Source organism: Salvia splendens, chromosome 10, assembly GCF_004379255.2.
Source record: "Salvia splendens isolate huo1 chromosome 10, SspV2, whole genome shotgun sequence".
In the NCBI taxonomy this organism is placed as follows: domain Eukaryota; kingdom Viridiplantae; phylum Streptophyta; class Magnoliopsida; order Lamiales; family Lamiaceae; genus Salvia; species Salvia splendens.
Window position 1 is genome coordinate 894,058 of NC_056041.1, and position 27,855 is coordinate 921,912.

Here is a 27,855-nt window from a genome sequence, read left to right on the forward strand (position 1 = left end):
ACATCTAACCACCTTATTATAAATATTAAATATATTGAATTTAATTAAGAAATAAACCAATGCTTAATTTATGTATCATAGTTGACCACGTACATCGATATCGCAAATTACATCACAATTTAAGATGCTATAATCCTACTTGTTATTAAACAAATTGGAGTGATCCATAAATTTAGGCATTAGCACGTTCACAAACGATAGAGAAAAACTAACAATTAATCTGAAGTTCAAGAGCGCTTAATTATGACTAACCAATTCATAACCACTACATTAATCTTATACTGTACTAAAAAATGATTCCCTCGCTCCCAAGACCTCTACACCTTGGCCCAACAGAGTGGTAATACTACCTCTATATTAAAAAATAGAAACATTTAAAATGACATAAGTTTTAATATACAATTGGTAAAAATGAGTAGAATTGATAAAGTAAATGAGAGGAAAAGAAAAATGAGTAAAATAAGAGAGAGAATGAGATAAAATAATGAAAGTATAGATGGTGGATTTTAGGGTTCACGTCCTAAAATAGAAAGATTCTAAAGTTTCTAATTTCAAGAGACGACCCAAAATGAAAACAATTGTTATTTTAAAAAGACGAAGGTAGTACTACATTTTTAAGAGGTGGTTGTTCGCAGTGGCGAAGCCAAAATTTTGTTGTTGGGGGGCCCAAATTATTGTTAACGGTGCAACTCAATCATAGATTATATCTTAATATTATTTTATTTAGGAAACTAAACACCACCTAAAATTAGGGATTAACACGCTCACAAAAGAGAGACGGAGAAAAACAAACAACAGTTCTCAGGTTAAAGGACACTTAATTACGACTGACTAATTCATAACCACTACATTAATCTCATTAATACGGTTATTAATGGTTGTTCACATGGACTAATATTAATTCATGGCATCAAGTTGACTAATTACATTTAGATAAATTATACTTCATCCATCCTATAGAAATAGGCTGATTTTTTTTGGTCCGTCTCATAAAAATAATTTATACTATCTTCGTCCCCAAAGAATATGCACCTTGAGTTCGACACAAGTTTTAATGTAAAATTGGTAAAGTAAGAGAGATGTAGAGTGAGAAAGTAAGTAAAGTATTGATAGTGGAGAATGAGTCACACCTCTTTAAAGTGAAACGAATTTCCAAAATTAGAAAGTGCATATTCTTGTTGGACGGAGAGAGTATTTATTTATTTACTATATTATTTCAACAACTTATTCTCCTTATCTCTTATTTTACCAATTATGCATTAAAACTCATGTCATCCGATTAATTATCCAAGACAAAAATTAGCATGTTGGCGCACGACTCTTTTGTGACATTTTATGTCCTAACAAGTTTCTGTTGATATATATTGTAACACTTTCAAGTGTCGTACTATACTCTAATAAGTACTCCTATAATTTATCTATGCTAATATGTGGATTACCTAATGTGTTACGTGAAGTGTCACAATAGACAGCCATGATCGTGATATATATTTTTACATTTTCAAGTGTTCTTAATATACTCTACCAAGTACTCCTATAATTTATCTATGCTAATATTTGTTTTACCTAATGTGACACATGAAAGTTGATTAATAATAAATTCTTTTTAGGTAATATATTCAAGCAGACTAATGAATCTTGATTAAAATTTGATCTAAATAACAGTAATTCACATTGATACTCCCAAAAGAACTAAGCAATAATCAGCTTAAAGCCTTAAACAAGGAATCCAAACATCTCCTTAGCATCCTCGAAACCGGCCCAATAAAAAATAAGAGGCAGTCCAACATCTTAAATAAAACATTGGCCCCAAAAATGGAGCCCAAACCTTCTTACTACAAAATACAAAACATTTGGCCCAAAAGGAAGTCCAACACATATGATTATCGCATTGACTATTATTTGGTGATATAGTGATATTTTTAGTTGTGAAATTAGAGAATAATGTTTATAGCATACACTTGAAATATTGAGAGCATCAATTTTGATTGTAATCAATGGTAAATAAATACTTTACTTAGATATCAATCAGTGCGAATACATGAATATAAATAAGAAAGAAAAAGAAGATACTGAATTATAAATAGGGTTCAAAGAAAGATGCTTATCCAGAAGATGCAAACTTGTATTTATGAAATCTTTGATTTGAGATCTGAAAACTCATCAAATAGAACAAATTAAAAAGACTATCATCCTGAAATTATAAATACTAGTAATATTTCTTACTTTTCAAGCTGATAAGTTAAGATACTTCGATTTCTTTTGTTGTTTACTAGCCTATTTATAACAAAGTCCAAATTTTCATGTCATCTGTTGAAACAAATTAAAATTGAGTCGATTTTACAACAAACTTTGAATTTCAACATAAAAATTGCAAATATCTATAACCTAATTAAAACTGATTTATGCGGAGTTTATCATCTATTCATTTTGCAGATTTCATCAACTACTTGAATATGCTTAGCATAAAATGAAATTGAACACTACTTCATTCTAGACTCATCCAATATGGAAAGGAAAAGTTCTAACTATAAAATTCATACAACAAGTAAAAACGCCCTAATTATTATTCCTACTATAAATTTCCTAATTAATTCTGTGGAAAATGATAAATGTACATAATTAGACATTTTAGATATTTTACGTTAAGAATCACTTCATAAACGCTAATTCGTTTTGAATATATATTAATGCTTACTATATATTTAAGAAAAGATTAAATTTTTATTAAACATTACATAATTATTTTCAAGTCAAGCTCAAAATTACATGTGAATTTATTATAAAGTTCTTAGTCGTCTATTATTTATTACTATAATATAATATCCTTAAATTAGTCTGCATGTACATTTATGTATATTTATTCCTATCCTAATTTTAAATTAATAGCTACTTAAGAAGGAGGGACGTTTCTAGTCTTTAGAAGAAAGAATTGGAGGCGTTAGAATTTTGTAGTTAAACACTTTCAATAACTAGAATGGGCCTATGGGCCTCGGCCCCATGGGCCACAAATGTTCAACAAAAGCATTACACCTATAAATAAGTAAATTAAAAATCTATCTATCACAAATAGAATTACGAAGATGAAGAACTTTCTATTACTCTTGTTACTATTGGATATTACCATTCTAGGGAAATACAACGTTGTTTCAGGTTGTTTCGCAAACTCAAGACATCATGTCCACGTTGTGAGTTATCTCCCTCCAGATTCTCCACATTTGAAGATTCACTGTGCATCCGGAGACGATGATCTTGGAAATCATATCCTTAATCCAGACCAAGATTATAACTGGAGTTTTTGTCCGAATTTCTTTCCAACTACATTGTTCTTTTGTCATTTATGGTGGGGAACTAAAGGTAGATCTTTTGATGTTTTTCGCGAAAAATTGGACCCGAGTCCGACGGATCACTCATGGTGGATAGCAAAGAGCGATGGTATTTATTTCAGTGGTAAGACTAAAGTCACACGAGATACATTGTTGGAGAAAAAATATGCTTGGGAGTGTCCGTAAGGGGCTTTGTTTTGCTTAAGGATTACGTAATAAATGAGAACAGTTACCTTTTGTAAGCATCGTTCTAATTTGGTATGTGTTTATTACTTGTTTTTCATCTTTTTCAATAATATACATTACAAATTACCATTGATATTATAATGTTATTATTCAATTTACATATCAAAGTACAATTTAGGCATTTTCTTTGTAATTTTTAAAAATACTATGAATTATAAGGATAAAATGAAAAATTAGTGCGAACAGCAGGTACCAAACGACAATAGTAAAAACTAGTATATTAAAAATAAACAAAACCATTAACCTAAAGTTAGCAGAATTCCAACGTCATAAAAATGCAAAGATTCTAAAATTTGGCACATAATATTTTTAATATTATCATTCGACGTAAAATTATAAATTCCATAATTAATTTTCATATTATTCTCCGAATTCCGAAAACATTAGTGGGAAATACTTCGAATTAAGATTGTACTAATTAATTAGCATGGTACATTACTACGATATGTATTACTCTCTTCGTGCTTGGGCAAAAAAATATGCACTTTGGTTTCGGCACATGTTTTCAGAAATGTAAAGAAAAGTATGTTGAAAAAATTAGTGAAATATGAGTCTCATTTTTATATATTAGTTTTATAATAAAATGGGAGTGAAATGAGGTGGTAGAATATGACACCTAGTTACTATTTATGGTTAAAAGTGAAGACGAACAATTAATTGGGGACGAACGAAAACGATAAAAGTAGACCATTAATGGGGGGAGGAGGAGTACAGATTCTTATGGGACAGACTAAAAAGAAAAGAGTGTATATTATTTTGAAACGAAGAAAGTAACACCCACCGGTATTAATATATTAATACGGTAAAAAAAAAGAAAATAAAAACGTCTTGTACAAAGAGAATTGTGATAATTTATAGGAGAATTGTTGAATTCGTACACATAATACATGTCTTACGAGTTGAAGAATGATACATTGGTCGAGAAATGGTGATCACTTAGCTTTGCACCATAGACCAATAATGGTGATCACTTAGCTTTGCACCATAATATTGTTTAAGATAATTACATATATGCACACAGGGGAGTTATAAATTGCTAACTCACTTTCCAATTCTTAACTACAACTAATTAAGATCATATGATTTTAGAAATCTAGTGGTTTAAAATTTTTCACGTGTAATTTTTGTTTTTATTAATTAAATCAAAAAAGATAAAAAAAACTACCAAATTAGGATTTCGGATGAAAATGTTAATATAGTGTTTTGAAAATTTTAACACAATCTTTGAGAATGTCAACACATTGCTTATGTCAACGCATTGCTTTAAGAATGACATTCTACATTTATTATATTAACATATTTTATATACTATGTTGACATTTGTTGATGTGCGAAAAATTGAAAATTTTCGAAACTTTTTTCAAATTTTGACACCGTCACATATGCAAGTGAGATCTCGATAGAATCATTATGAAATTATCTTTAATTTGATATATGTTGTGCGAAAAAATAATTTAAATCGAGAAAGTTATATGCGTTTTAAAGTTATGTGATAGTATTTTTCAAAAGTTAGTTACACTAATTTATTGTAAATTGACCTTAATACCCTTATTGACCTTTTTTGTTGATCTTATTGACATTTCGGAGCTGATGATTTAAGCCATTGATTTGAATATCTAAGGGCTATTATTAATTGTAGTTAACAATTAAATAGTGAGTTAGCAATATAACAATCCCCTATGCACATAATAGTAAATTTTATTCACAAAAATCATACTATAACTTTTATTTGCATTAACTATAAAAAGTAGTACTCCCTTCGTCCGCCATTAAATGTCTCATATTTGACCGGTACGGGTTATAAAATGTGAGTAAAATGAGTTAGTGGAATATATGGTCCACATACCAAATATAGTAAAAGTGAAATGAGACATTTATTGGCCGACAGACGAAAAAGGAAAAATGGGACATCTGATGGCGGACGGAGGGAGTGTTATTAAAACAATTAACTTTTATTTATAGGTGTAATAAGTTTTATTCATTGGAAAAATCATTTGTACACACAACAATGTTAAGTTTTATTCACAATTATATTAATTTTTATTTATTAAAGTATTATCTCTTTTATTCAAAAGAATAATAACTATTAGTATTAAAAAATAGTAATATTAATTCTCAATAACATTTAATTTTATTCACAAGCACGATAAATTTTATCCGCAAAACTTTAACTTTTACTCAAAAAAAACATTTACTTTTATTCATTAGAACAATAACTTTTGTTTATTAAACTAAAATTTTTATTCATAAATTTTTTTATGTAAATAGTAATAACTTTTATTCAAACAAAAATAGAGTAATATACTTCAATTCTTACTACTTTTCAACAAAAAAAAAGATAAGGAGAGATACTTCGATCTTCTTTGTTGGTTAATAGTCGGAACTATTGTAACAAAGTCAAAGTCCAAATATCATGTCATTACAGAAAAAAATTAAAATTGCGTCGATTTTATAACAAAGTCTGAATTTCAAGATATAAATCAGCCATTTTAAACTTAAAACTGAATAATACCAAGTTTATCATGGATTTATTTTGCAGAATCCATCAACTACCAGAATATGCTTCGCATATACTGAAATTGAAAACTTGACTTTGGAATATTTCATTCTAGATCCATCCAATGTGGCAAAGGATAAGCTCTAAGCCTCTAACTATAATATTCAGTCAACAAGTCAAACGCCCTAGTATCTATTACAAATTTCCTAATTAATTTTAACTACACAAATTAATAGCTAATTAAGAAGGACAGGCGATTTCTAGTCTATGGAAGAAACAATTGGAGGTGTTCATTGGGCTTGGGCCCTTGGGCCTGACTCGTGGGCCACTAATGTTACACCTATAAATAAGTTGAAACATTAAAATCAAACACACGAGAGTAATTAAGATGAAGAACATTCTATTATTCTTTTTACTATTGGAAATTAGCATTCTTGGGAAATACCATGTTGTTTCAGGATGTTTATTTACACCAAAACATCGTGTCCACGTTGTGAGTAATCTCCCTCCAAATTCTGCACCGTTGAAGGTTCATTGTGCATCTGGAGAAGATAATCTTGGATATCATACCCTTTATTCTAACCAAGATTATCAATGGAGTTTTTGTTTGAATTTGATTGCTAATACACTATTCTTTTGTCATTTATGGTGGGAGTCGAAAGATAAAGCTTTTGAAGTTTTTCGCGAAAAGTGGAACAAGGTACATGCAGATCAGTCGTGGTGGATAGCAAATAGCGATGGTATTTATTTCAGTAATCAGTCTCAACCTGTGTTATTGGAGAAAAGATATGATTGGAACAATTAGAAAGGTGTTTATTTTATTATTATTAGTAGGGTCTTTTTTGGTTTGACTAGATTATGTGATAAAATGATTTTTTTCAGTACTCGTTTAGAATATGTTTACATTAGTTTTTTATTTTATCTATTTTATTGGATTCTAATGCGTTAAAATTCATTATTGATATTAATGTTATTAGTTTTACAAATTATATACAATTTCAAATGAATTCAAATTAGTTGACAAAATTAATTTAATACTCCACCTAATTAGGGGAATTGTTATTTCATAGGATGATATCAATTGTTTAATTTATATACATATTAGATGGCTTGGAATTGGATATGTTTACAGGTGACAATAATTAAAGACCAACAAATTTATTAATTTCCTAACTTGGAGATGCTGAAAGACCAATGAGACAGCAAAGCTTTCAAATTTCAATTTTATCTTTCAATATGTAATTATGATGAATTTCATATGAAACCATTTTGCAAAATGATATTAGTAAATTTGAATAATTTTTAAACACGAAATTAATGGTTCCATACATTCTTCCGTTTCTCATGGAAATTTTGAGGATCATTTGTGGCTAAACAAATTTGAAACAATTTCAACTTCAAGAACTAATGGTCAAAAAATCATTACAAACAATAAAACAAAAAAAATCAATAATAATGTACAAACCACACACACTCAACATTTCCATTAATTCCCACTAATCGTCCGTGCACCCTACCACGGGCGACGAATGGATGCCACAGCCACCACCCACGGCCTGCCACCGGGCCCCGGCGGAGAGCCCATCGCGGCCCAAATCCTCGAGATCAGCCTCATCTCCGCTCAAGACCTAACGCCTCTCTCGAAATCCATGCGCACCTACGCGGTCGCGTGGATCAACCCTAGCCAAAAAGTGACCACCCAAACGGACCATCACCACACGAACCCCACGTGGAATGACAAATTCACTTTCCACGTGGACATCCAGGCCTTGTTCGCGATTAACGCAAACTTACACGTGGAGATCTACACAGTGTCGTGGTTCCGCCACGTCCTTGTGGGGACGGTCAACGTCCTAGTCAGTGATCTCCTGGCCCCGGCCATCCGGGGCTCACCCCAACAAAACACGAGATTTGTCGCCCTACAAATCCGACGCCCCTCGGGCACCCCTCAAGGCATCCTCAACATGGGGATAACCTTCACCGACAACAGCCTCCGTGCCATGCTCCGGCAGCACCACCACGAGAACTTCTCCGAGGTCTACGGGAAAGCGAATAACCCGCCTCGGGAAGCGGGAGGAGACCACGGAGGCGGATTTCGCAAGAAAATCCAATTGTGGCGGCGCTCAGCCAGCGAATCCGAGATCAACCATGACGACTTCCCTCTGAAGTCGGGATCCGTTTGCAACGGATCCATGATCAACGGATCCGTTTGTAACGGATCCATATGCAACGGATCCATGATATATGGGTCGGAGCTTTGCTCCGACATTGGGCCTTCGGCATCCATCGTGGCGGCTGACATGGCAATGAAGATGCAGCCGCCTCCAATGGCAAGGCCCCATGTCATCAAACACGTGGAGCATGCTGATGATTCGAGCTCAATTGTGGAGGAGATGACAATGGAAGACGCCATGGCCAAGGGATACATACCCCGAGTCGCCGGAGACAGGTGGCGGAGGGTGGTTTACGACGGCGATCAATCGGAAATGTCAGCCATGGGCAGCCGCCATGCGCGAGGGAACTCCGATGGCGGCCTGTTTTCGTGTATCGTTTACGGGATTGAGATCAAGATAGCATGCGGCGGAGGCGGAAACAATCCCGGCGGTGGTAAGCACGGAAATGCCGCCGGCGCGGATAGAAGGAGAGAATTACATTAGTGATTACAATATTTTTTTAGATTAAAGGTTTTATTATAATCTGCAATTGTTTATATTGAATGTTCATATTGGAGCCTAGCTAAAGGCTTTCCTTGTTTATATGCTCCCATTTTTTTGAATTTTATTTTACTCCTACTGGTTTTGACTTTAATTCTTCTCATTCTTTGTATTTATCGACCGGTGTTTAATTATTCCAGTTAATTTATTGGGTTCTCTAATGTTATGAGATTTAATTATGATTTTATTGTCTAGGGAAAATTTAAAGTTGCATCAACTCATTATATTAAAATGCATGGTTATAATATTATACTGTGTAAATACACCAATTTGGATTTAAACTGAAATTGAAATTGCTTGTCTAGAAAAAAAAATAAAAGAACACTAAATTCTTATAGTACTATTTAAATTTAAAAAATTGAAAAAAAATACTCCATATAAAACGATGATATTAATTAGGAGTACTATGCAACATAGCAATAAAAGTAAACTTTCATCAAATGTTTATATCTAGATCAAATTCATATAAGCAAAAAATATATTCCCTCCGTTTTTTATAGTTGAAGCGAAATTTTTTGACACTAAATTTAAGAAAATGATGTTTAATATGTTAAATAAATAGATACAAATGTAAGAGAGATAAAAATGTATAGAAAATAAAGTAGGGAGAATAAAATAAGAGTAAATAAGAAAAAGAAAAAAAAGTTATATATATAAAAATGACTCAGGACATTTCCAAAATAGAAAAATGAATCTGACCGAACGGAGGGATTATCAAAAACATTCTACATCCTATCATCAATTCTCACTTCTCAAAAACACAAACTATTAACGGCGGCCAAAATGAAAAAAATTCAAGAAATTACAATTCCGCTAGTGGAATCACGGTGGCGATTCTTCCCGCCGCCACCGTAACTGACGGCGAATTCGCAACCGCATGCATTCCCGAAGCATGAGAACATGCCGTCGCCCTCGCTGCCTTCGGCCGTTCTACTCCGGCGGTGGATGCTCTTCCCCTGCCTCTTATTATCGCCGGTGTTCCCGAGCCTCTGGTACCCTTGGTCCAATCGCCATTGCTCCAGCTTCGTCTGCAAATCCTCCACCTTCGCCTCCTCCCGCCGCACCGTCCAATCCTCCAGCACCAAGCTCCCCGTATTCGCCGCCGCCGTCCGCTGCTGCAGCGGATACAGCCCGTGCGCCACCGCGATCGCCACCACCGACGGCGAAGGCCCCAAATCCGATATCACCGACTCATCGGCGCCGTTGCCGGTGCCGTCGCAGGCGATGTCAGCGGCGATGTCGCCGGCGAAGGGGCAAATAAGACCAACCGTCTTCCGCTTCTTCTCCCCGGGCATCCGTGACAAATCCGTCTGATCGCTGAGCGTCCGGGTCAATTTTTTATCTCCGGAGACGACGAACGCCGGGCAGAGCGGCATGCTCTTCATGGTGTTGTCGAGGAGGGCGACGCCGACGCTGAGGATGCCCTGGGGCCGGCCCGAGTGGGGGCGGCGGACCTGGAGGGCCACCACTCGGCGCTCGTGGCGGACGTCCGCCGGGATGAGGTCGCGGATTAAAACGGTGACGGAGCCGACGAGGTTGTCTTTGAACCACCCGACCGCGTAGATTTCCATGACGACGGAGGCCGTATCCGAGTCCATGTGCTTGTCCTCGACCCGGTACACGAACTTCTGGTTCCAATGCGGGTTGTTATTGCCCTTGGTGTCGGGTCGGGTTTTTAGCTTGCGGGTCGGGTCGATCCATGCGACCGCGTAGGTTTTGTGATGCTTGGACAGGTTTTTGCATAGATTTTTTGGTAGATTTTGGGAGGCGGGGGCGAGATTCTGGGCCGAGAGGATGGTGAGCTCTAGGAGCTCGAAAGGGACTCGAGACATTGACCGAAGCTTCGAGAATGCCTACCTTGCTATCGTCGGGGTCGGCGACTAGCCAGGTAGGAAGAGGTAGGCTTAGCCGGTGCGGAGGTGGAAGATGTCGAAATTTGAGGTGAAATAATTTGTAAAAATAATGGTGATCCTTGTGTTATGGTTTGGTGGATGGTTGGGACTATTTTGTGGAGCTATATTAGACTACTAGTGTCCCATAATTTTCGAATTAATGTATTTATTGTTGGTTTAATGTGAGGAATTACTTATGAGGTTAAATTTATATAGGAGTGTGTTTTTGTGTGAGTTATGATTTTGTTGAGATACTATGGCCTAACAAGTGGTGGCGGAGAAATAAACTTTGTTTCCAATATTACGTACTCAATTCGTTCTATAGTTATAGAGTCATTTTCTTTTTTAGTAAAAGTCAACACACTTCTCCATGTCTACTTTAGTCTCTCTTAATTTATTCTCTCTTCATCACTCTAACTTTTTCATTTCAATAAATCTACATGACCAAATTTTGTACCACCAAAAATTGATTTATTTGAGAAAAAAACTAGTTTATTTATACATTTAATTAAAATATATGGACATATATTTAGTATATGGAACGTGCATAATATTATGGTCATATATTAATGATTTGTGTATAATTCTTTTACTTTTTTGGAACCATAAAATGTAATTAAAGCATACTTTAATTCAAATTTTAAAAATAATTGAGAAACAATTCAAATATAAAAATAAAAAAATGAAAATAGGCCAATGACTAATAAAGTCTTTTTAACTTGTCCACTAACTATATTTATTATTTTAATATATAATTATTACATCAAAATTATTAATATAACCTTATTTTGGTTGTACAAAATTTGGTTGCTTATCATCACTCTTTTCATTTTCCACTTTATTCTCCATTTACTTAACTCAGCTAACACAATTTTTCTTAATCTCCGTGCCGAAAAGAAACGCCTCCATAACTATGGAACGGAGGTAGTATAAGTTTATAATAGCCCAAAATTCTATCGGGCTTAATATAGTGTGGCCCGGTTTCCAATTGAGATATTGGTTGGCCCAATAGGCAGTGTAAAGGAATGGGATAATAAGTACTGCATCCGTACACGAAATCGATACGTGAGACTATAAAGATGGACAACGGAAATATTAATTTTCAAAGATAATCCAATATATAATAACTATAAATTATATACTACCTTCGTCTTTAAAAAATAGAAACAATTTTCATTTTAGGTCATCTCTTAAAAATATAAACTTTCTATTTTAGGAAGTGGAGCTCGTAACTCTATTTCTTGTACCTTTTCTCTTCATCTCTCTTAATTTATTCGTTTTTCTCCACACATCTTACTCTATCAATTCTTCACTCTTATTAACCAGTTGTGTATTAAAATCCGTGTTATTTCAAAAAAATTTATTTTTCAAAGACGGAGGGAGGTAGTATAGATTCTGCAATCATGATTGATTGAACACACCACATGATAATATATTTGTTAACCGATTATTTATTTCGACATGGACTTTGGTTGTTCTTTTCCAAAATTTCCACATCATCAAATCAAAATTCTAAATTTGTTTGGGAATTTAAAAGTTTAGTAAATTTTGGGTTTTTAGATCTGTTAGTATCAAACATACTAAAATTCAAAAAAACCCAAAATTTGATATTTTTTTATGGTTTTTCAATATTATTTTAAGGAATATTTCTGTGAAATCCTAACTCATAATATCGAATTTATCAATCTCTCTCAAATTCAAATACTCCAAACCAAAATGATCTCATAAATTTCTTTTTTAACTCAAATGGATGCTTATACATTGCCATAAATGGAATAAGGAATAGAGTACAATCAAATATTCTTTTAGAACTTATCCATTGTCTTTCAATAATCACTAACGGCATCTTGTAAGGTTTCAAATTGAATATTCTTCATCTCTCAATTATTAAGGGTTTTGCTATAATTACTTCATCGTCGTCACAAATAAGCGTGATCAACCGTTATAAAATATTTTATGTGAAAAAATTTACACTTTTTACACATAAAAAGTTATTACTGTGTGAATACGGGTAACTTTGATAGCTTGCTTTCAACTTTGAAAGAATTACATACTCCCTCGTCCTCTTTCATTTTTAATCTATCCCTCAAGAATATGCACTTTTCAATTTTGGAAAATCTTTTCTCTCTAATGAAATAAAACTTATTCTTCACTAACTATACTTTATTTACTTTTTCTCTCTACGTCTATTTTATTTTACCAATTTTACATTAAAACATGTGACGACCCCAAATGCATATTCTTTGGGGATGGAGGGAGTATATAATAAGGAGATATCATGATGGACGATGCATCATCTATTTGTAAATCTAAAGAATATCGCTTGCTATCTAAATTTGGATTTGAGATCATTCGTCACATTTTTCGGTGTCCCAATTATAACTTTTTTAGCTTTAACTGTACAATAATTTATTATTTTTATTCAATCAAATATTCCTAATTATCTTCTAAATATGATTTCTAATTCACTATTTATTAATATTGTTACCAATTATATTTAATAAGAAAATGAATGACATACAAATATAAACCCTAAAATTGGAATCTTAATTGGATTGTGATATTATTGCCCATTTTTAATTTGTAATATGAAAAATTGCTTGAATTTATTACTATTATTATTGTTATTATTTATAAACGGTAATTTCATTCCATCAGCCAACAAACACCGAATAAAATAAATTTTGGCTCAACCGCTGAAATATTATTCAACGCAACGCTTCAACTACTCTCTCTCTGCCGTCTTCCACCGAACTTCCGCAAACAAAACCTCCCACTTAATCGCTATTCCCCTTGCTGACCATTCACCCAAATCGCCCAATTTGAATTCTTGAAATCTCTTCTCTCTCATGAATTAGTTTCTTAGATTCTCTCTCTCACAGAGAAAAGGAATAACGCTCTGCCTCTCTGCTCACGAAAAAAGCCTCTTTTTCTCTGTGGGATTTGGGAAATCTTGGCTCGATTGAACATATTTTTCAAGAAATTTAAAAGAAAAATGTCATCTGGATTGTGGGAGTGTTGCAAGTCATCCTGTTCCGATGATTTCCAATTTGGAGAGCTTCTTCAAGAACCAGAGCCTTTTTCTATGCCTCAGCCACTTCCACAATGGCCCAAAGGTATGTTCTTGAAAATATTAATTTGGTCAAAAATTCTTCCCCAAAAACTTCAATTCTTGATATTTGCTGTCAATTTGGGTTCTCTGTTTTTTTATTAAGTTGTTTTTGTGGTTATTTCCTCCACTTAGATCGAGATTATGATTGAGCAAAATAATGGCTACTTTCCTTTTTTTTCTGTTTAAATAACTGTTTTTTTTTTAATATTGATAAAACTGATTCCTATTAAATCTTTGGAATGATATTTGAAGAGGAAAATATTTTCATTTCAGTTATGAATGTTGCTTGATAGTTAATATGAAAATCTTGTTATTTTGGCAGTGTGGACTTGGTCAATATGTGTGGCTGATTGTTTAGTGAAATATCATTTTATTACCAAGTCAATTTCTTGAGGAGTGGAAAAATATCTTGGAGTTTGGTTTCTGCACGAAAACTCAAATATAAAAATTTTATTGAAAATCATGTTTTTGGCATGTGTATTACATTCACTAGCATCTTGTGCTAAAGACAATTTTTTAGTCATTTTGTGTGAAAAGAGGCAAAGAGTTTATCTTGCATAGTTGAAGAGCAAGAAAGTTTATAATCTGATTGAAAAGGTGAAAAAAATCTTGATTTGTTTTGTCCTTTTTCATGAATTATGAATCTTTAAAATGGTCAACTATTTCAACTAGTATAAAACGCTAGAACTAGATGGCTTTGAGCAATATAATTTGGAAATGTACAAGAAATTTGACTGCATATATGAATACAAGATCAAATTTTGTTATGTTTAAACTAATGTTGTTAAACCAACTCTTTGCCTTCATAGGTAAAGCCTTTGCAACTGGGAAAATTAGACTAGGAGAACTAGAAGTAGCTCAGATCACTAAGTTTGACAAAATATGGAGCTGCACCCCGTTGCTCGGGTCGGCTAGTGGCGTCACATTCTACCGGCCTAGTGGTGTCCCAGCCGGATATTTCAGCCTCGGTCACTACTGTCAGCCGAGTGATCAGAAACTGAGGGGCTATGTACTTGCTGCAAAATGCACGACAAGTGAAGAATCGAGCTCCCTGGCTCTTGAGAAGCCTCTTGGCTACACTCTGGTGTGGAGTGAGGACACTCGTCGCGATGGAAGTGGCTACATTTGGCTTCCAAATGCACCACAGGGGTACAAAGCTATGGGATTTGTGGTCACCACGAAGTCGGGACAGCCTGATGTTGAGGAAGTGAGATGCGTCCGAGGTGATCTTACTGCAAGCTGCGAGGTTGATGAAATCATATTTGATAGGAGAGCAATATTTTCGAGTGGGAAGTTTTATGTGTGGAGCACGAGGGCGTGTGAACGAGGGATGCTCTGTAGGAGTGTTCCCGTTGGCACGTTCTACTGCAGCAGAGACGACAGTGGTGAGGTCTCGAGCATTGCTTGCTTGAGAAACCTCGATTCTTCGTTGGATGCAATGCCGGATCTTGAGCAAGTTCACGCGCTCATCCACCACTACGGGCCGACACTGTACTTCCACCCCGATGAGGCTTACTTGCCTTCGTCCGTTTCTTGGTTCTTCAACAATGGATCGCTTCTGTACAAAGAGGGGATGGATAAAGGAGTAGAGATCGATTCCCACGGCTCGATTTTACCTAGTGGCGGCTGGAACGATGGGGAGTTCTGGCTTGATCTCCCGGCAGAAGAGAAGTGGCACGAGTTTGTGAAATCGGGTAGTATCGAAACAGCAGAGCTTTATGTTCATGTGAAGCCAGCCTCAGGGGGGAGTTTTACAGACATTGCAATGTGGATATTCTGCCCCTTTAATGGCCCGGCCACGATCCAGGTCGCCTCGTTCAGCTTCCCCCTCACCGCGATAGGCGAGCACGTGGGCGACTGGGAGCACTACACGCTCCGTGTGAGCAACTTCAGCGGGGAGCTCCAGAGCATTTACTACTCGGAGCACAGCGGAGGGCGGTGGGTGGACGCCTCCGAGCTCGAGTTCGTTGACGGGAACAAGGCAGCTGTGTACGCATCGAGGAACGGGCACGCGAGTTTCCCCCACGAGGGGTGCTACATTCAGGGCTCGTCCACGCTCGGGATTGGGGCGACGAACGACTGTGCGAAGAGTGACTACTCGGTTGATTCTAGCTCGAGGTATCGGGTTGTTGCTGCAGAGTACCTTGGCGACGTTGTTGTCGAGCCGGCATGGCTGCAGTATATGAGAGAATGGGGGCCAACTGTTGTGTACAGCTCAGGGAGTGAGCTGGAGAAGATACTGAACAACCTCCCATTTTTTCTGAGGTTTTCAGTGGAGAGCTTTGTGGAGCTTTTTCCGACGGAGCTTTACGGGGAGGAGGGGCCGACGGGGCCGAAGGAGAAGGACAACTGGTTGGGGGACGAGAGGTGATGGTTTGAATGCCACAAATTTGCAGATGGTATGGTGATTTTCTGCTTCTGAGTGATTATATCTTGATATGTTGGGTGAGATGGGATTCTTGTGTATAGAATTATGTTACTATTGGAGTAACATTGTGTGTAGCATTGTATTTTTTGGTAGGAGTTGGTTGAAGGAAGAATCTATATTTGTATATTGGATATTTGGATCTCCTACATAAATCGTATATAGTTTATGTTCATTTCGTTCAGATTTGTAATTACTTGTATTTACTTCCTATAAATTTAAATACATCCAAACAGCATCATCAGTTCTTCTTGAAATAAATGGGGTATATGGTCTATTTTACCCCAGCGTTTACTTGAAAATATTCCACTCTTTAGGTAATTACTAGTATAATTTAGTATCCATCCTTTCATTTTTTTTAGAATTAAATATCCCACAAAAAATTTCTGACAATAGTAATTTCGACGTGGCTTCTGAAATTATACGTTGTTTGGATACTCGATGTGTGTAATTTTGGGTAACAGTGTGTAGTTTGGATAATCGACGTGTGATTTTGCCTGTCACATCAATATTTCGATCATCGAATTATTTTTGCAAGACATTTTATTGCCGATGATGAAACAATAGGTACTAGTAAATGGTAGCTAGTGAATCGATCATTTTCCGGAAATAAATGTATTGGAAATGACTTAGTTAACTAGGAAGTGTAAGAGGTTCATATATCAAGGATTTCACATCTGCCATGAGTTGCTGAGGAGAAGTGAATTCGTCGCTGCTCGAATACATATGAGAAAAAATCTTGCATCCCTCCAAAAATATATCTTTGAATTTTCTTGGGAAAATGGTATCGATTTTGTAGACAATCTGCCTCTGTTTTGTTATGTTATACTCAACTATTTCTTTTATCTCTACAATGGCTTCCTCCTCTGTCACACTTCTTCCCTCTGCAATGACAATGCTCACACTGCTTCTTTTATTCTCCTCGCGTTCCCTCTATCATTTAATAACAAAGTCTAGTCAAATTCCGGTCAGTCGCATAATACTTGTTTAACATCTTATGATTCTTATCCTTCAAATACTCGATCCAGTCGGTGCAGAGAAATCTTACCTCAAAAGTCGTCACATCGTTGAGCAAACGAAGAACCGTTGAAACATGCCTACACAGATCACTACACTCTTCGCTCCTAAGCATTTCCTCGGATAATTTAACACCGAGGAATAGCGACGACATGAGAAGTGACATTCTGCAACCGGTCGATACCCACGAATTAGACATGTACTCATCCAAGCTTAGTTGCACGTCGTCAGTCCATGTATCCAGTTCTATCTTCATAGCTAAAAGCATTTCAATCCACTACATTTAATTTTGGACACGAGAGGTAAGAGAGTGGTGTTTAATTAGTAAGTTAAATAAATAGGTAATAAAGTAGGATACAAAATAAATTTAAATTATTAAGTGTACTACTAATAAATAGTGTGAACTAGAATAACGTATGAGGATTTATTTATTTACGATATCCCAATAAGGAATACAAATCACTTACATTGCGACAGAGCGAGATAGAAATAATAGTGAGACACATTATACATACCAGTTCAACAAGAAATCCTTTCACATCTCGTCCTTGTTCGACACTAGCCATCTCTGCAACCTCATTTACTGTATTGTACAATGCTTTAAAAAGAATTTCAACTTCCTTGGATCCATACTCTGCAACTGCCTTCTCTTTCCATCTGCTTCAGTAAAGTAGTAAATGTCTGATGCCATGCATTACAAAAATAACCAAATTTATCGACACATTTTTCCATCGGCAAATCACCAAAATCCATCAGCATCGGGTGAAAACATTGTTGGTAAAAATCTATCTGTCAGTAAATCTTACCGAGGAAAAAGTCAGCTTAGCAAAATTGCATCATCTAAATTCTAATATATTTATAAATTTTAAAAAAATAAAAATAAAAAATAATTGAAACTTACTCTTTCACTAATTCTATGAGCTTGTATGACTCTAGTCTAGAACCAGCAATGTCGAAAAAATCATCAAAACATGTTCCTAGCACCATATGACTGGCAAAGGCTATGCGAACATAGGATAATTCAGGATCTTGAATTACTAATGAAGCCAGAAAATAGCACATGAGTAACGTTTCTCTTCCATAATTCAATGTGTCCAACCTGCAATCTACATACCATCTGCATCATGTAATTAGTATTAGAGGCAAGTTTAAAATAGTCAATAATACTATACAAAAAAAATAGCCAGCTCCGTCTCAAGTTAACAGAGGATTGACAAACGAGGAAATAACTTGTTTAGTTCGAGACATTCAAAATAAAATATTAATTCAGACAAAGGGAAAATAAGTAGTAGAGGTATGTCATTATATATCACAAATGCAATAATTCTTTCTCATATGGAGTATTACATCTATATTTTTGCTTAAGAGTATATGACAAAACACATTAATTGTTAAATACCTCTGTAGTTGCTGAAGATCTTTCTGGTTCTGGGCTTGGCAAATATTAAAATCATGCCTCGCAAATGCTAGAAAATCTTCATTACACAGATTAGAGAACCTAAAATAAAGAAAAAGCTTATATTTTAGCATCTAAAATAGCTTTAACAAAGTGAAACTAATTATTATACGTATACCTATTTGTAGATTTTAGAGGTTGATAATAGCTCATGTCATATAGTTCAAGGTTTCGTCGAGCTGCTATTCTCTTGGTTATGCCATTATAGTTCTTCAAATAAAATTCCACCAGTTTGTGTAGTTTCTTGTTAGAAATGGAGTTACTATGCAACTGGTGCTTGAGAAAGGTGGTGGTCCAAGCAAGTATTTTCTCTAGACTGCTCTCATCTTCTCCGTACATTCTCTCGTGCGCTGCTCGGTAAAGCTCGATAACATCGATTGTTTCCCGGCTGACGCGCTCTTGGTTCCCATATGGAGCCAATTCCTCTACACAATGCAAGAAAAAGAAATGCATCAATTAAGTGAGAATTTTGGCATGTTTTGTCAAATTTTACCTGATGAAACTTCATATCCTTTCACTCGGAGAAGTCTAAACGCCATGGCATGAGTAGTGACATTTGAATATATAACTGTGTGTTTCTTTTGCCATAACCTGTGTATTTTACGTAGTTATATTATTTACAGTACGTGTTTATCTTCATTATTCACAATTAAGCTTTACGTAAAAAGATGTAAATAATAAGGATTTACATCTATTACTTATTTTATAATTATATAGTACGTAGGAGTATTATAATTAATATTCACTAGTGAATTGAACATTCACAATCTCGTCACATAATACTCAAAAAATACAAAATTCATTATCTCATTTAAATATAAAATCTAAAATTATCTCCAGAATCTTGCAATCTTCCAAATAATTAACTTATCAATTTAGAAAAAATAATCATACTACTTATATTTTTGTGAAACTCTCGAGATATTATATTTTTATGATGAAGAAAAATTATTTTTTCGAATAAAATTTAAATGACAGATATAGGAATGTAATAAATGCAAACTCTAAATATTGTACAAACTATGATCTTGACCATTGGAAAATGACATTTTCTAACGGTCCAGATCATAGTTTGAAGTTTGTGTGTCAACCTATATGTCTCTTCAAGAATAGTATCGATTTCGGGTTGGAAGTGTCGGTCTACTCCCAATCTTTCTAGGGTGTCAATTATACACAGACTCGAGGGTACATCCGAAGGTGGAACAGTTGCAGCTGCTCGAGAATCATGGTGTTCTTCCCTCTTCAACTTGTCCTTTAATTCCCCCAACAAATCCTAAAATAGGGGCATTTGTTTGAATCGAAATACAGAATTTGATCAAATAAGAAGAAAAATTGGCATCTTACTGGTGTAGTAAGGCTGGATTTAACGGTGAGAGATGACTTTTTGGCGATGGCCATTCGCAATCCTTTGACTAGGAAAGATTAATCAAGATAATAATCAGCAAACTCAATATAAATTACTATATGCCAATTAAAATCATCAATAATTAACGTCTGAAAATGAGACCTGGGAAAATTTGGCTCAAACACCCAACTCCGTGGCCGGAGAAAGGTGTGACTCCGATGTTGAAGGCGAGCGACATTTATAGTTCGAGGCTGGGGAGGAAATAGGCTGCAATGACGATGGTTGCTGTTTATTTGTGTTGATGGATACATACATACATATATATATATATAGGCAATGCATGTTTTAATTATAAGTACAATTATCAATTATCAAATAATATAATGTAAAAGTTATGGTATAAAAAGAAAATTATACATTTAACTGTAAGAAAGATTAATATTTAAGGATTGTATATTGTTTAAAGATTTTTATAATGCAACTAATATATTTGAATTGTGGTTTTGTTTTTTTATTTCCAAAAGTGTCAAGTGTATGATAAGACTTACTTTTTGTGTTTCTTTTGGCGTCAAAATTAGGTAAGTAGTGAGTAAGATGTTTTATGTATTTTAATGCTAGTACTCTAATTTTTCTATTTTTGGTATTGACTATTTATTCACAAATCTATGGAGTTAATTTTGGACTGCTCGCCGTTCCTATTCAATAACTGTACATAGTAGGGCATTTACTCAAAAGTCTGTTTACCACATTTTAATTAAGGAACAATTATCATGCAAATAACAACTTTTAATTGTAATTTAAATTTATTTTTTTCATTGACTATTGGTTGATCCCATGACATTTGAAATTAGACTATAAATTTTTTTGCAGTGGTCTCACAATGGCCAAAATTGAAAATAATATTATGACAAAATCAAATATGATGTAGCAACAAAACATCAATATTTTGGTTAAAATGATATTGATATATGGAAAATGGCGTGGTTTTGTGCCACATCAGTTTCTATTTTGACTATTGAGTGACAATTGCGAAATCTTTAAAACTTACGACTATATAAAGTCTTGAGAGAGTGGTTGTAGGAAGTCTAAGACTCATGCAATAGGTGAGTGTCCCATTTTGCCATTTTCGTTCGTCCATCGGTACAAGTCTCATTTACCTTTTGCTCTCTTTGTCCCAAGAAAGTTGAGTCACTTTTTTTTGCAATGAGTTTTGAAAAAATCTTACTCCCCCCGTCCGACAAAAATATGCACTCTTTCATTTTTAGTCCGTCCCACAAGAATATGCACTTTCTAATTTTGAAAACATTTTTCTCTCTAAAAAGGTGGGACCCATTCTCAACTAACAATACTTTAATTACTTTTTCTCTCTACATCTCTCTTACTTTATCAATTTTACATTAAAACCCGTGTTGAACCCAAAGTGCATATTCTTTGGGAACGGAGGGAGTAATAAATAGTTAGAGTGGATAAATAGTAAAATAAAACTGAAAAAATGTAGAGAAGAATCTACATTATTCTCGCTTTTAATTGACTATACTATTTACTCACTCTAACTATTTATTAGTACAATTTTTATAAAACAAGTGAAAAAAAGAAGCGACTACTTTCTTATCATTTTTGGTAATTATGAACCCCACATTCCACTGACTTTATTTCACTCACATTTTATTATAAAATTAATATATAAAAGTAAGATTCACTTTCCACTAACCTTTTCTCACCCATTTTGTAGTTACATTTATTAAAATACTTGCCCGGTTTGAATGCCACAAATCTGCAGGTTGTATGGTGTTGCATGCGTGCGTCTCGCAACATCAAATGCAGCAAATAAGTATGCATGAAGTGGTGTTGAGGTGAGGGTGTACGTGAGCATTCATGGGGGCTCGCATGCATGGGATTACGCACCTTAGCAATCGGTTAGAAGTCGGGTATAAAAGCTCATAACTTCCCACGCATGAGAAATAACAGAATCATCTTGATACAACTGAGAAACAGAGTGAAACACAGAGAGAAAAAGAGTTCGAGGCTTAGTTGCTCAATCCGAGTTGTGATTGATTGGTGATCTCAGTGATCAAGAAAGAAGTCTTGGCTCAAAATCGCGGTGTTGTTCATATTCTCAGCGTGTAGATCTCAAAGTCGAGTTTCTTGTTAGATCTCTAGGAGAAGAGCTTGTTCTTGTTGTAAGTTCATGTTGATTGATAGTCTGTAATCTCGTTTCCATATTAATACAAGTCACTCGAGTTCTCCCGTGGATGTAGGCTGATTTCGGCCGAACCACGTATATCCGTTGTCATTTTATTTCAAGTTTAATTTCTTGATCGCGCATCTTCAATCTGGTGGATAAGTTTCACATATGGTGATTTTGTGCTTCTGACTCTGAGTGAGTGTGTTTTGATATGTGAAAGTGTAGGGCAAGATGGGATTCTTGTGTATAGAATTATGTTAGTATTGGAGTAACATTGGGTATTTTTGGTAATAATTGGATTTGCAGAACATTGTTTTGCAATATTCAGTAATAATTATTGGTACATCAAATGTAAATAGGATTTGAAGCGAGTATAATTATTGATTCGGAGGTTGAAATATGTAGGATTTCACATCTTCCATGAGTAGCCGTGGACAAGTGAATTCGGAGGTAGACAATCTGCATCTCTTTTCTTATATTGTAACCAGCTATTTCTTTTATCTGTGCAATAGCTTCCTCTTCTGTCAAAACTCTACCAGCTCTCGCAGCAGTTGCAATCAGAACGCTCACACACATGGGCGGAGCCAATATTTCAATTCGACGGGGGCAAAAATATATCTAAGAAGAAATTTTAAAAGTTTGAAGTAGAACATTTATATAGGAAATCAAAAAAATTTAAAAATCACTGCATGAAATATATTGAGGAGGGGCAAAAGCAAATGCCCCTTGTCCCCTCCTACATGAAATATAAAAGAATGTATATGGAAAACAATAATTGAACGTGGATCCCATTTTTATATATTAGTTTTATAAAAAATGTGAACTGAATGAGTTAGTTGAATGTGAGACTTGCTATTTGTAGTAAAAATGAACTAAGACTCGTAATCACGAACATACTGAAATTGCAATCGAAACTCCAAATCGCGGATGAAGTGTGTATATTTTTGGCAATTGTCTTATTAGTGTACGAAACGACTGAATAAAAATTTGACAAATTTTATGATTTAAATAACTATTATTTCCTTAAAATATAATCCCTCTTTCTCATTAAAATTAAATTTTATTGTTACATTAAAAATAAAACATTTTCTAAAATAGAAATAACAATATTATCCATTGGCCCATCTATAAATATCAATATTATATTTTTTCCATTCTCGATAACTGCTATTTATCCACAAATAATTTGGAGTTAGTTATTTTAATTGAATAACTCTACCCAGTAGAGCATTTACTCCAAAGTCTGCTTTGTAGACTACTATATTTTAATTACGAGATACACTTACTAGTCCTATTTAGATCATAGTTCTATTTTTCTGATAAATTAAAAAATTTTGGAATTGAAGTATTTATAATTTTTCAGTTTTTGCAATAGTCAAATTGAAAAATAATAGTATAAAATCAAATATGACGCGATTGTTTTGAATAAATTAACATCATTTTATATTGAATGTTGATTAAAACGACACTAATTTATTTGAAATGGCGTGGTTTTGTTTATCTCACATCAGTTTCGATTTTGACAATTGTTGGACAATTGCATAAAATTAAAAAATCTTGTTTCTTAAAAATAAAAACTATTTCCTTTTGGTCTGTTCCAAAAAATAGAAACTCATATTATAAGAAATTTCTTTCTATCTAATAAGGTGTTACTCATTTTTTATTGATACACTTATCTTTTTATCTCTCATAATTTACCAATTTTGCACGTAGACTTATAAGAATAGTTAAACTACTTAATACTATCAAATAGGGAAACTATATTGTATAAACACTATGCTTCTTTCCCTTTATTGTCACAACCACAAAAAGGGTGAAAACAACATACAAAAAAAGAAAAAAAACCACTTTACAATTCTATCAACACAATTTAACCAACCAAACTTCAAAAGCATCCAAAACAAACTCAAGAAGTTCAATCTCTCAACTACAAGAGCCCTATAACTGGTGAATGTGCAAATATAATTTTCTCCTTGCTCTCACCATATCCCCACCTCTGGCATATGCTCTTCCTCCTCGGCTTTGCCTCCCCGAGCATCGTCACAACGTCCCTCATCGAGGGCCTCTCCTTGGGCAGCTTAGCAGTGCACAAGAGTGCAATCTTGAGCACAAGAATCATCTCTTCTTGCACATGCCTACACTGCCCTGCAATGTCCGCATCCAACGCAGCCTCGGATTTCGCCTTACTCTTCACTTTTCGTCTCACCCATTCCACAATGTCAATCGACTCCCCAAACGAAGGGTCCAAAGGAGCCCTCCCGGTCAAGAGCTCAAGCAGCACTACTCCATAGCTGTATATGTCACTCTTCTCATCAACCTTGAGTGTGTAACCATACTCTGTAGCAATAAAACAGATCAGAAACGCGCGTTTTAAATCAAGAAACGTGCTTTTTAAAGACGAAGGGAGGGGAATTACCCGGTGCAATGTAACCATATGATCCAGCCACCATGGAAACAGTCTCATTCTTGTGCAGCATTGTCCTTGCAAGGCCAAAATCAGCAATCCTTGCCTCAAAATCAGAGTCTAGCAAGATATTGTTCGACTTCACGTCTCTGTGGATGATCGGAGGGTGGCAGTCGTGGTGAAGATAGGCAAGGCCCTGTGCTACACCAAGAGCAACATTGTATCTAGAAACCCAATCCACCAACACCCTACCGCCTTCCTTCCCGTGTAATGCAGCCCCAAGGCTCCCGTTGGGCATGTATTCGTACAACATCATCACATCCGCCTCGTTGTGGAGATACCCAAGCAATCTAACTATGTTCCTATGCCTCAGTTTGCCTAAGATATTCACCTCAGCAAAGAGGTCATCGCCACTTTCCACATCACTTGCTTCTGATCTCCACAGCTTCTTCACTGCTATGGCAGTGTGAGGACTCTGCATCTCGGCCTTGTACACGATCCCCGTCCCGCCCACGCCCACAACGTTCGACTCCTTTATGCAAGATAAAATCTCAGCACTTGTGAAATGCAGTCTTTGAAATGCTACAAGCCTCCAAGGCCATTCGGAGTTGCTTTTTTTGAACAAATCTGTGAATGAGCTGCTGCTGCATAGGTACCACTTCCTGTACACCTGCCTCACCGCGAAAACGAGGATTCCAGCAGCGAAAATCGCAGAGATTCCGACTGCAAATCCAACCACAATGTGCTTCACATGAGCCTTACTACGCCCAGGAGGCCTAATTGAGCCTTGTGAGCAAGGTGGGAGTATTGCACCACACAAACCAGCATTGCCAGCCAGATCGCCCGGATTGATCGTCATCAAGATCCCATTGCTCGGGACGGGCCCCACGAGCTTGTTGTACGATACGTTGAGCGTTTCAAGAGCCGGTGAGCTGCCAAAGTCCTGAGGTATCCTCCCAACCAGAGAGTTGTTTGATAAATCAAGAACTGAAAGTGTTGGCATTGTGGCTATTGCCCTTGGGATTTCTCCGCTCAACTGATTGCTTCTGAGGTTTAAAGTCACCAGTTTTCGACACGAAGCAATGCCCTTAGGAATCACCCCGGAGAAACGGTTGCAAGACAGATCAAGAACCGACAGAGAAGGGCAGTCTTGGAACTCATCAGGGATCTCTCCCACCAAGTTGTTTGAGGCAGCCATGAACGTTTGGAGAGTGCCAACGGAGAGAATGCTCGAGGGCAACGACAAATCAAGGCGATTCCTCGAGACATCAACAAAGGAGAGGGATGTAGAAAGAGCTAAATCTTGAGGGATTTCACCACTCAAATTGTTGGTGGCCACCTCCAGCCTCTGCAGCCGAGGCAGAGTTCCAAAGCCTAAAGGGATGGGGCCGGAGAGGCGATTGTTGTGAATCCTGACACGAACAAGAGACGAGCAGCTAGCCAAGCTCGCGGGGATTGGACCCGAGAAGGAGTTGTTAAATAGAATAAGCTTAGTGAGATTCCCCAACTCACACAAGCTAGGTGGAATCTCACCAGACAAATTGTTTGATGAAACATCAAGCCACTGCAAGGGGGAATCTCTCCCAAGACTCAAAGGCAAAGATCCCTCCAAAGAGTTCCTCCACAGCTCAAGAACCTCAAGATTCCTCAGCTCACCAATCTTTGGATGAATCAAGCCACTCAAGTTATTACACATGAGATTCAGCAGCTTGAGATTCTCAAGCCCTGCCACCTCATAAGGAATCTCACCTGAAAACTTGTTGTCTGACAAATCAAGAAACACCAAAGAATTTAACCCCCCAATCTCAGAAGGAATCTTCCCTTCAAACCTATTCTGATACAAGTAAACAGTTGTCAGCCTCTTCAACTTCCCCAACTCCTTAGGGATCTCACCACCCAAAATCCCCACAGCCAAATCAAGATACTCAAGATTCCTCAAATCACCAAACTCCTTAGGAATCCCACCCTCAAACTCATTGTATCCAATGATCATCGTCTCCAACGACTCCATCTGGCCTAACTCGACCGGGATCCTCCCGGTCAAGTTATTCCCCGAAAGGCCTAAAAACCTCATCCTCTTCAAATTCTTGAAGGATGAAGGAATTGAGCCTTCAAAGAAACTCCCCCTGAAATCCAAACTCTCCAAAGAAGATGCATTGCCTAGATCATCCGGGATCCGCCCTTCAAAGTTGTTGCTCGACGCGTTAACCATCTGCAGCCCACGGAAGGCACCAAGCCCAGAAGGGAACCTCCCAACAAAGCTGTTCTGGCTCAGATCAATGCTTTTGAGTGAGGTGAGATTGCCTAAGGCCATCGGGAGCTCACTCGAAAACGAGTTATTCGACAGATTGAGCTCCACAAGGCTGCCCAAATCTTGAATGTGATCAGAGATGATGCCACTGAGGTTCATGCTGGACAAGTCCAGCCTCACCACAAGGCCTTCGGGGCTGCAGAGGATGCCGGCCCAATGGCAATGTGGGGAGGTGGATTTGTCTGAATATGTGGAGTTTTCTTGCCAGTTTTGCAGCTGGTTTAGTGGATCAATGAGGGTGGATTTGATTTGTAGGAGAGATGAGAGCTGATTGATGGAAAGAACAGAATGGAAAGCAATGGAACAGTAGAGGAAGAAGGGGAAGAGGAGGTGAGGCCTCATTTTTGTTTTTTGATTGGATTAAGGTTTGGTTATTTCAGTTTTCTTGCACCATTATAGGTTCTTGCAAGAAGGGTGGTGGTGCTGATGATGGGCAGGAAGATGTGTATATGAACAAAGCTGAATCAATGATTGGTTAATCAGTAGTACAATTATTTTCTAGAGTGTGGGGCCCTTATGCTTTTTTAGAGTGTCAAGTGGATGATGAAAGTGTCAAAACTAATCTACGAGGTCGAATCTGTCTCACATGATTTACTACTTCAATTTATCCCATTGTGCCAATAGGAGGTATATTTTTCTTATTTGACACATGATTTGATTTTATATATTGTAAATTATTGTATTAATTGTAGAGATTAAATATCATTTCTTTTATTTAAATGTTTCACTTTAAATTACTTGGTCTGCCTATGGATATCTTTGGTAATGACAGAGTAATTGATTTTACCTCATTAATTATAAACAAGGAAAAAAGGAACTAAAATGTCCCACTAGTAGGTCGAGTCTGTCGCGTATGATTTTCGAATTCAATTTGTATTAGCATGATATTGAGTGGACAAAAAAATAGTTTAGGAAAGGCTAAAAT

At 36.0% G+C, this 27,855-nt stretch overlaps 5 protein-coding genes across 5 annotated transcripts; 2 read left to right on the plus strand and 3 right to left on the minus strand.

Annotated features, from left to right (window-relative positions):
- Positions 1 to 7,598: 7,598 nt before the first annotated feature.
- LOC121751741 lies at positions 7,599 to 8,726 on the plus strand. Its single transcript, XM_042146535.1, has one exon. The coding sequence runs from the start codon at positions 7,599 to 7,601 to the stop codon at positions 8,724 to 8,726; it is 1,128 nt and encodes a 375-aa protein (XP_042002469.1).
- Positions 8,727 to 9,577: 851 nt separating this feature from the next.
- Positions 9,578 to 10,615, minus strand: LOC121751743. Its single transcript, XM_042146536.1, has one exon. The coding sequence runs from the start codon at positions 10,613 to 10,615 to the stop codon at positions 9,578 to 9,580; it is 1,038 nt and encodes a 345-aa protein (XP_042002470.1).
- A 2,748-nt stretch (positions 10,616 to 13,363) lies between these two features.
- Positions 13,364 to 16,396, plus strand: LOC121752300. Its single transcript, XM_042147294.1, has 2 exons — positions 13,364 to 13,791; positions 14,597 to 16,396. The coding sequence occupies exons 1-2, from the start codon at positions 13,671 to 13,673 to the stop codon at positions 16,156 to 16,158; spliced, it is 1,683 nt and encodes a 560-aa protein (XP_042003228.1). The 5' UTR covers positions 13,364 to 13,670; the 3' UTR covers positions 16,159 to 16,396.
- Positions 16,397 to 16,805: 409 nt separating this feature from the next.
- LOC121752299 (miltiradiene synthase KSL1, chloroplastic-like) lies at positions 16,806 to 20,315 on the minus strand. Its single transcript, XM_042147293.1, has 10 exons — positions 20,193 to 20,315; positions 20,030 to 20,097; positions 19,777 to 19,958; positions 19,179 to 19,276; positions 18,804 to 19,110; positions 18,629 to 18,727; positions 18,131 to 18,346; positions 17,745 to 17,886; positions 17,261 to 17,506; positions 16,806 to 17,145 (listed from the first exon to the last, which is right to left on the minus strand). Exons 1-10 carry the CDS (start codon positions 20,266 to 20,268, stop codon positions 16,846 to 16,848), a joined length of 1,734 nt encoding a protein of 577 aa, XP_042003227.1. The 5' UTR covers positions 20,269 to 20,315; the 3' UTR covers positions 16,806 to 16,845.
- Positions 20,316 to 23,955: 3,640 nt separating this feature from the next.
- On the minus strand, positions 23,956 to 27,368 carry LOC121752951 (leucine-rich repeat receptor-like protein kinase PXL1). The gene is made up of 2 exons (XM_042148058.1): positions 24,632 to 27,368; positions 23,956 to 24,552 (listed from the first exon to the last, which is right to left on the minus strand). Exons 1-2 carry the CDS (start codon positions 27,270 to 27,272, stop codon positions 24,143 to 24,145), a joined length of 3,051 nt encoding a protein of 1,016 aa, XP_042003992.1. The 5' UTR covers positions 27,273 to 27,368; the 3' UTR covers positions 23,956 to 24,142.
- Between the last annotated feature and the right edge of the window lie 487 nt (positions 27,369 to 27,855).

Bases quoted from the DNA above. Each gene is read 5' to 3' on its own strand.
- LOC121751741 (XM_042146535.1), top strand. From the start codon at position 7,599: ATGGATGCCACAGCCACCACCCACGGCCTGCCACCGGGCCCCGGCGGA.
- LOC121751743 (XM_042146536.1), bottom strand. From the start codon at position 10,615: ATGTCTCGAGTCCCTTTCGAGCTCCTAGAGCTCACCATCCTCTCGGCC.
- LOC121752300 (XM_042147294.1), top strand. From the start codon at position 13,671: ATGTCATCTGGATTGTGGGAGTGTTGCAAGTCATCCTGTTCCGATGAT. The intron at 13,792-14,596 runs GTATGTTCTTGA...TTGCCTTCATAG, and splicing joins ACTTCCACAATGGCCCAAAG to GTAAAGCCTTTGCAACTGGG.
- LOC121752299 (XM_042147293.1), bottom strand. From the start codon at position 20,268: ATGTCGCTCGCCTTCAACATCGGAGTCACACCTTTCTCCGGCCACGGA. The intron at 20,098-20,192 runs GTCTCATTTTCA...AATCTTTCCTAG, and splicing joins TTTGAGCCAAATTTTCCCAG to TCAAAGGATTGCGAATGGCC. The intron at 18,347-18,628 runs GTATTTAACAAT...TACATGATGCAG, and splicing joins GATCTTCAGCAACTACAGAG to ATGGTATGTAGATTGCAGGT.
- LOC121752951 (XM_042148058.1), bottom strand. From the start codon at position 27,272: ATGAGGCCTCACCTCCTCTTCCCCTTCTTCCTCTACTGTTCCATTGCT. The intron at 24,553-24,631 runs GTAATTCCCCTC...TTATTGCTACAG, and splicing joins ATATGGTTACATTGCACCGG to AGTATGGTTACACACTCAAG.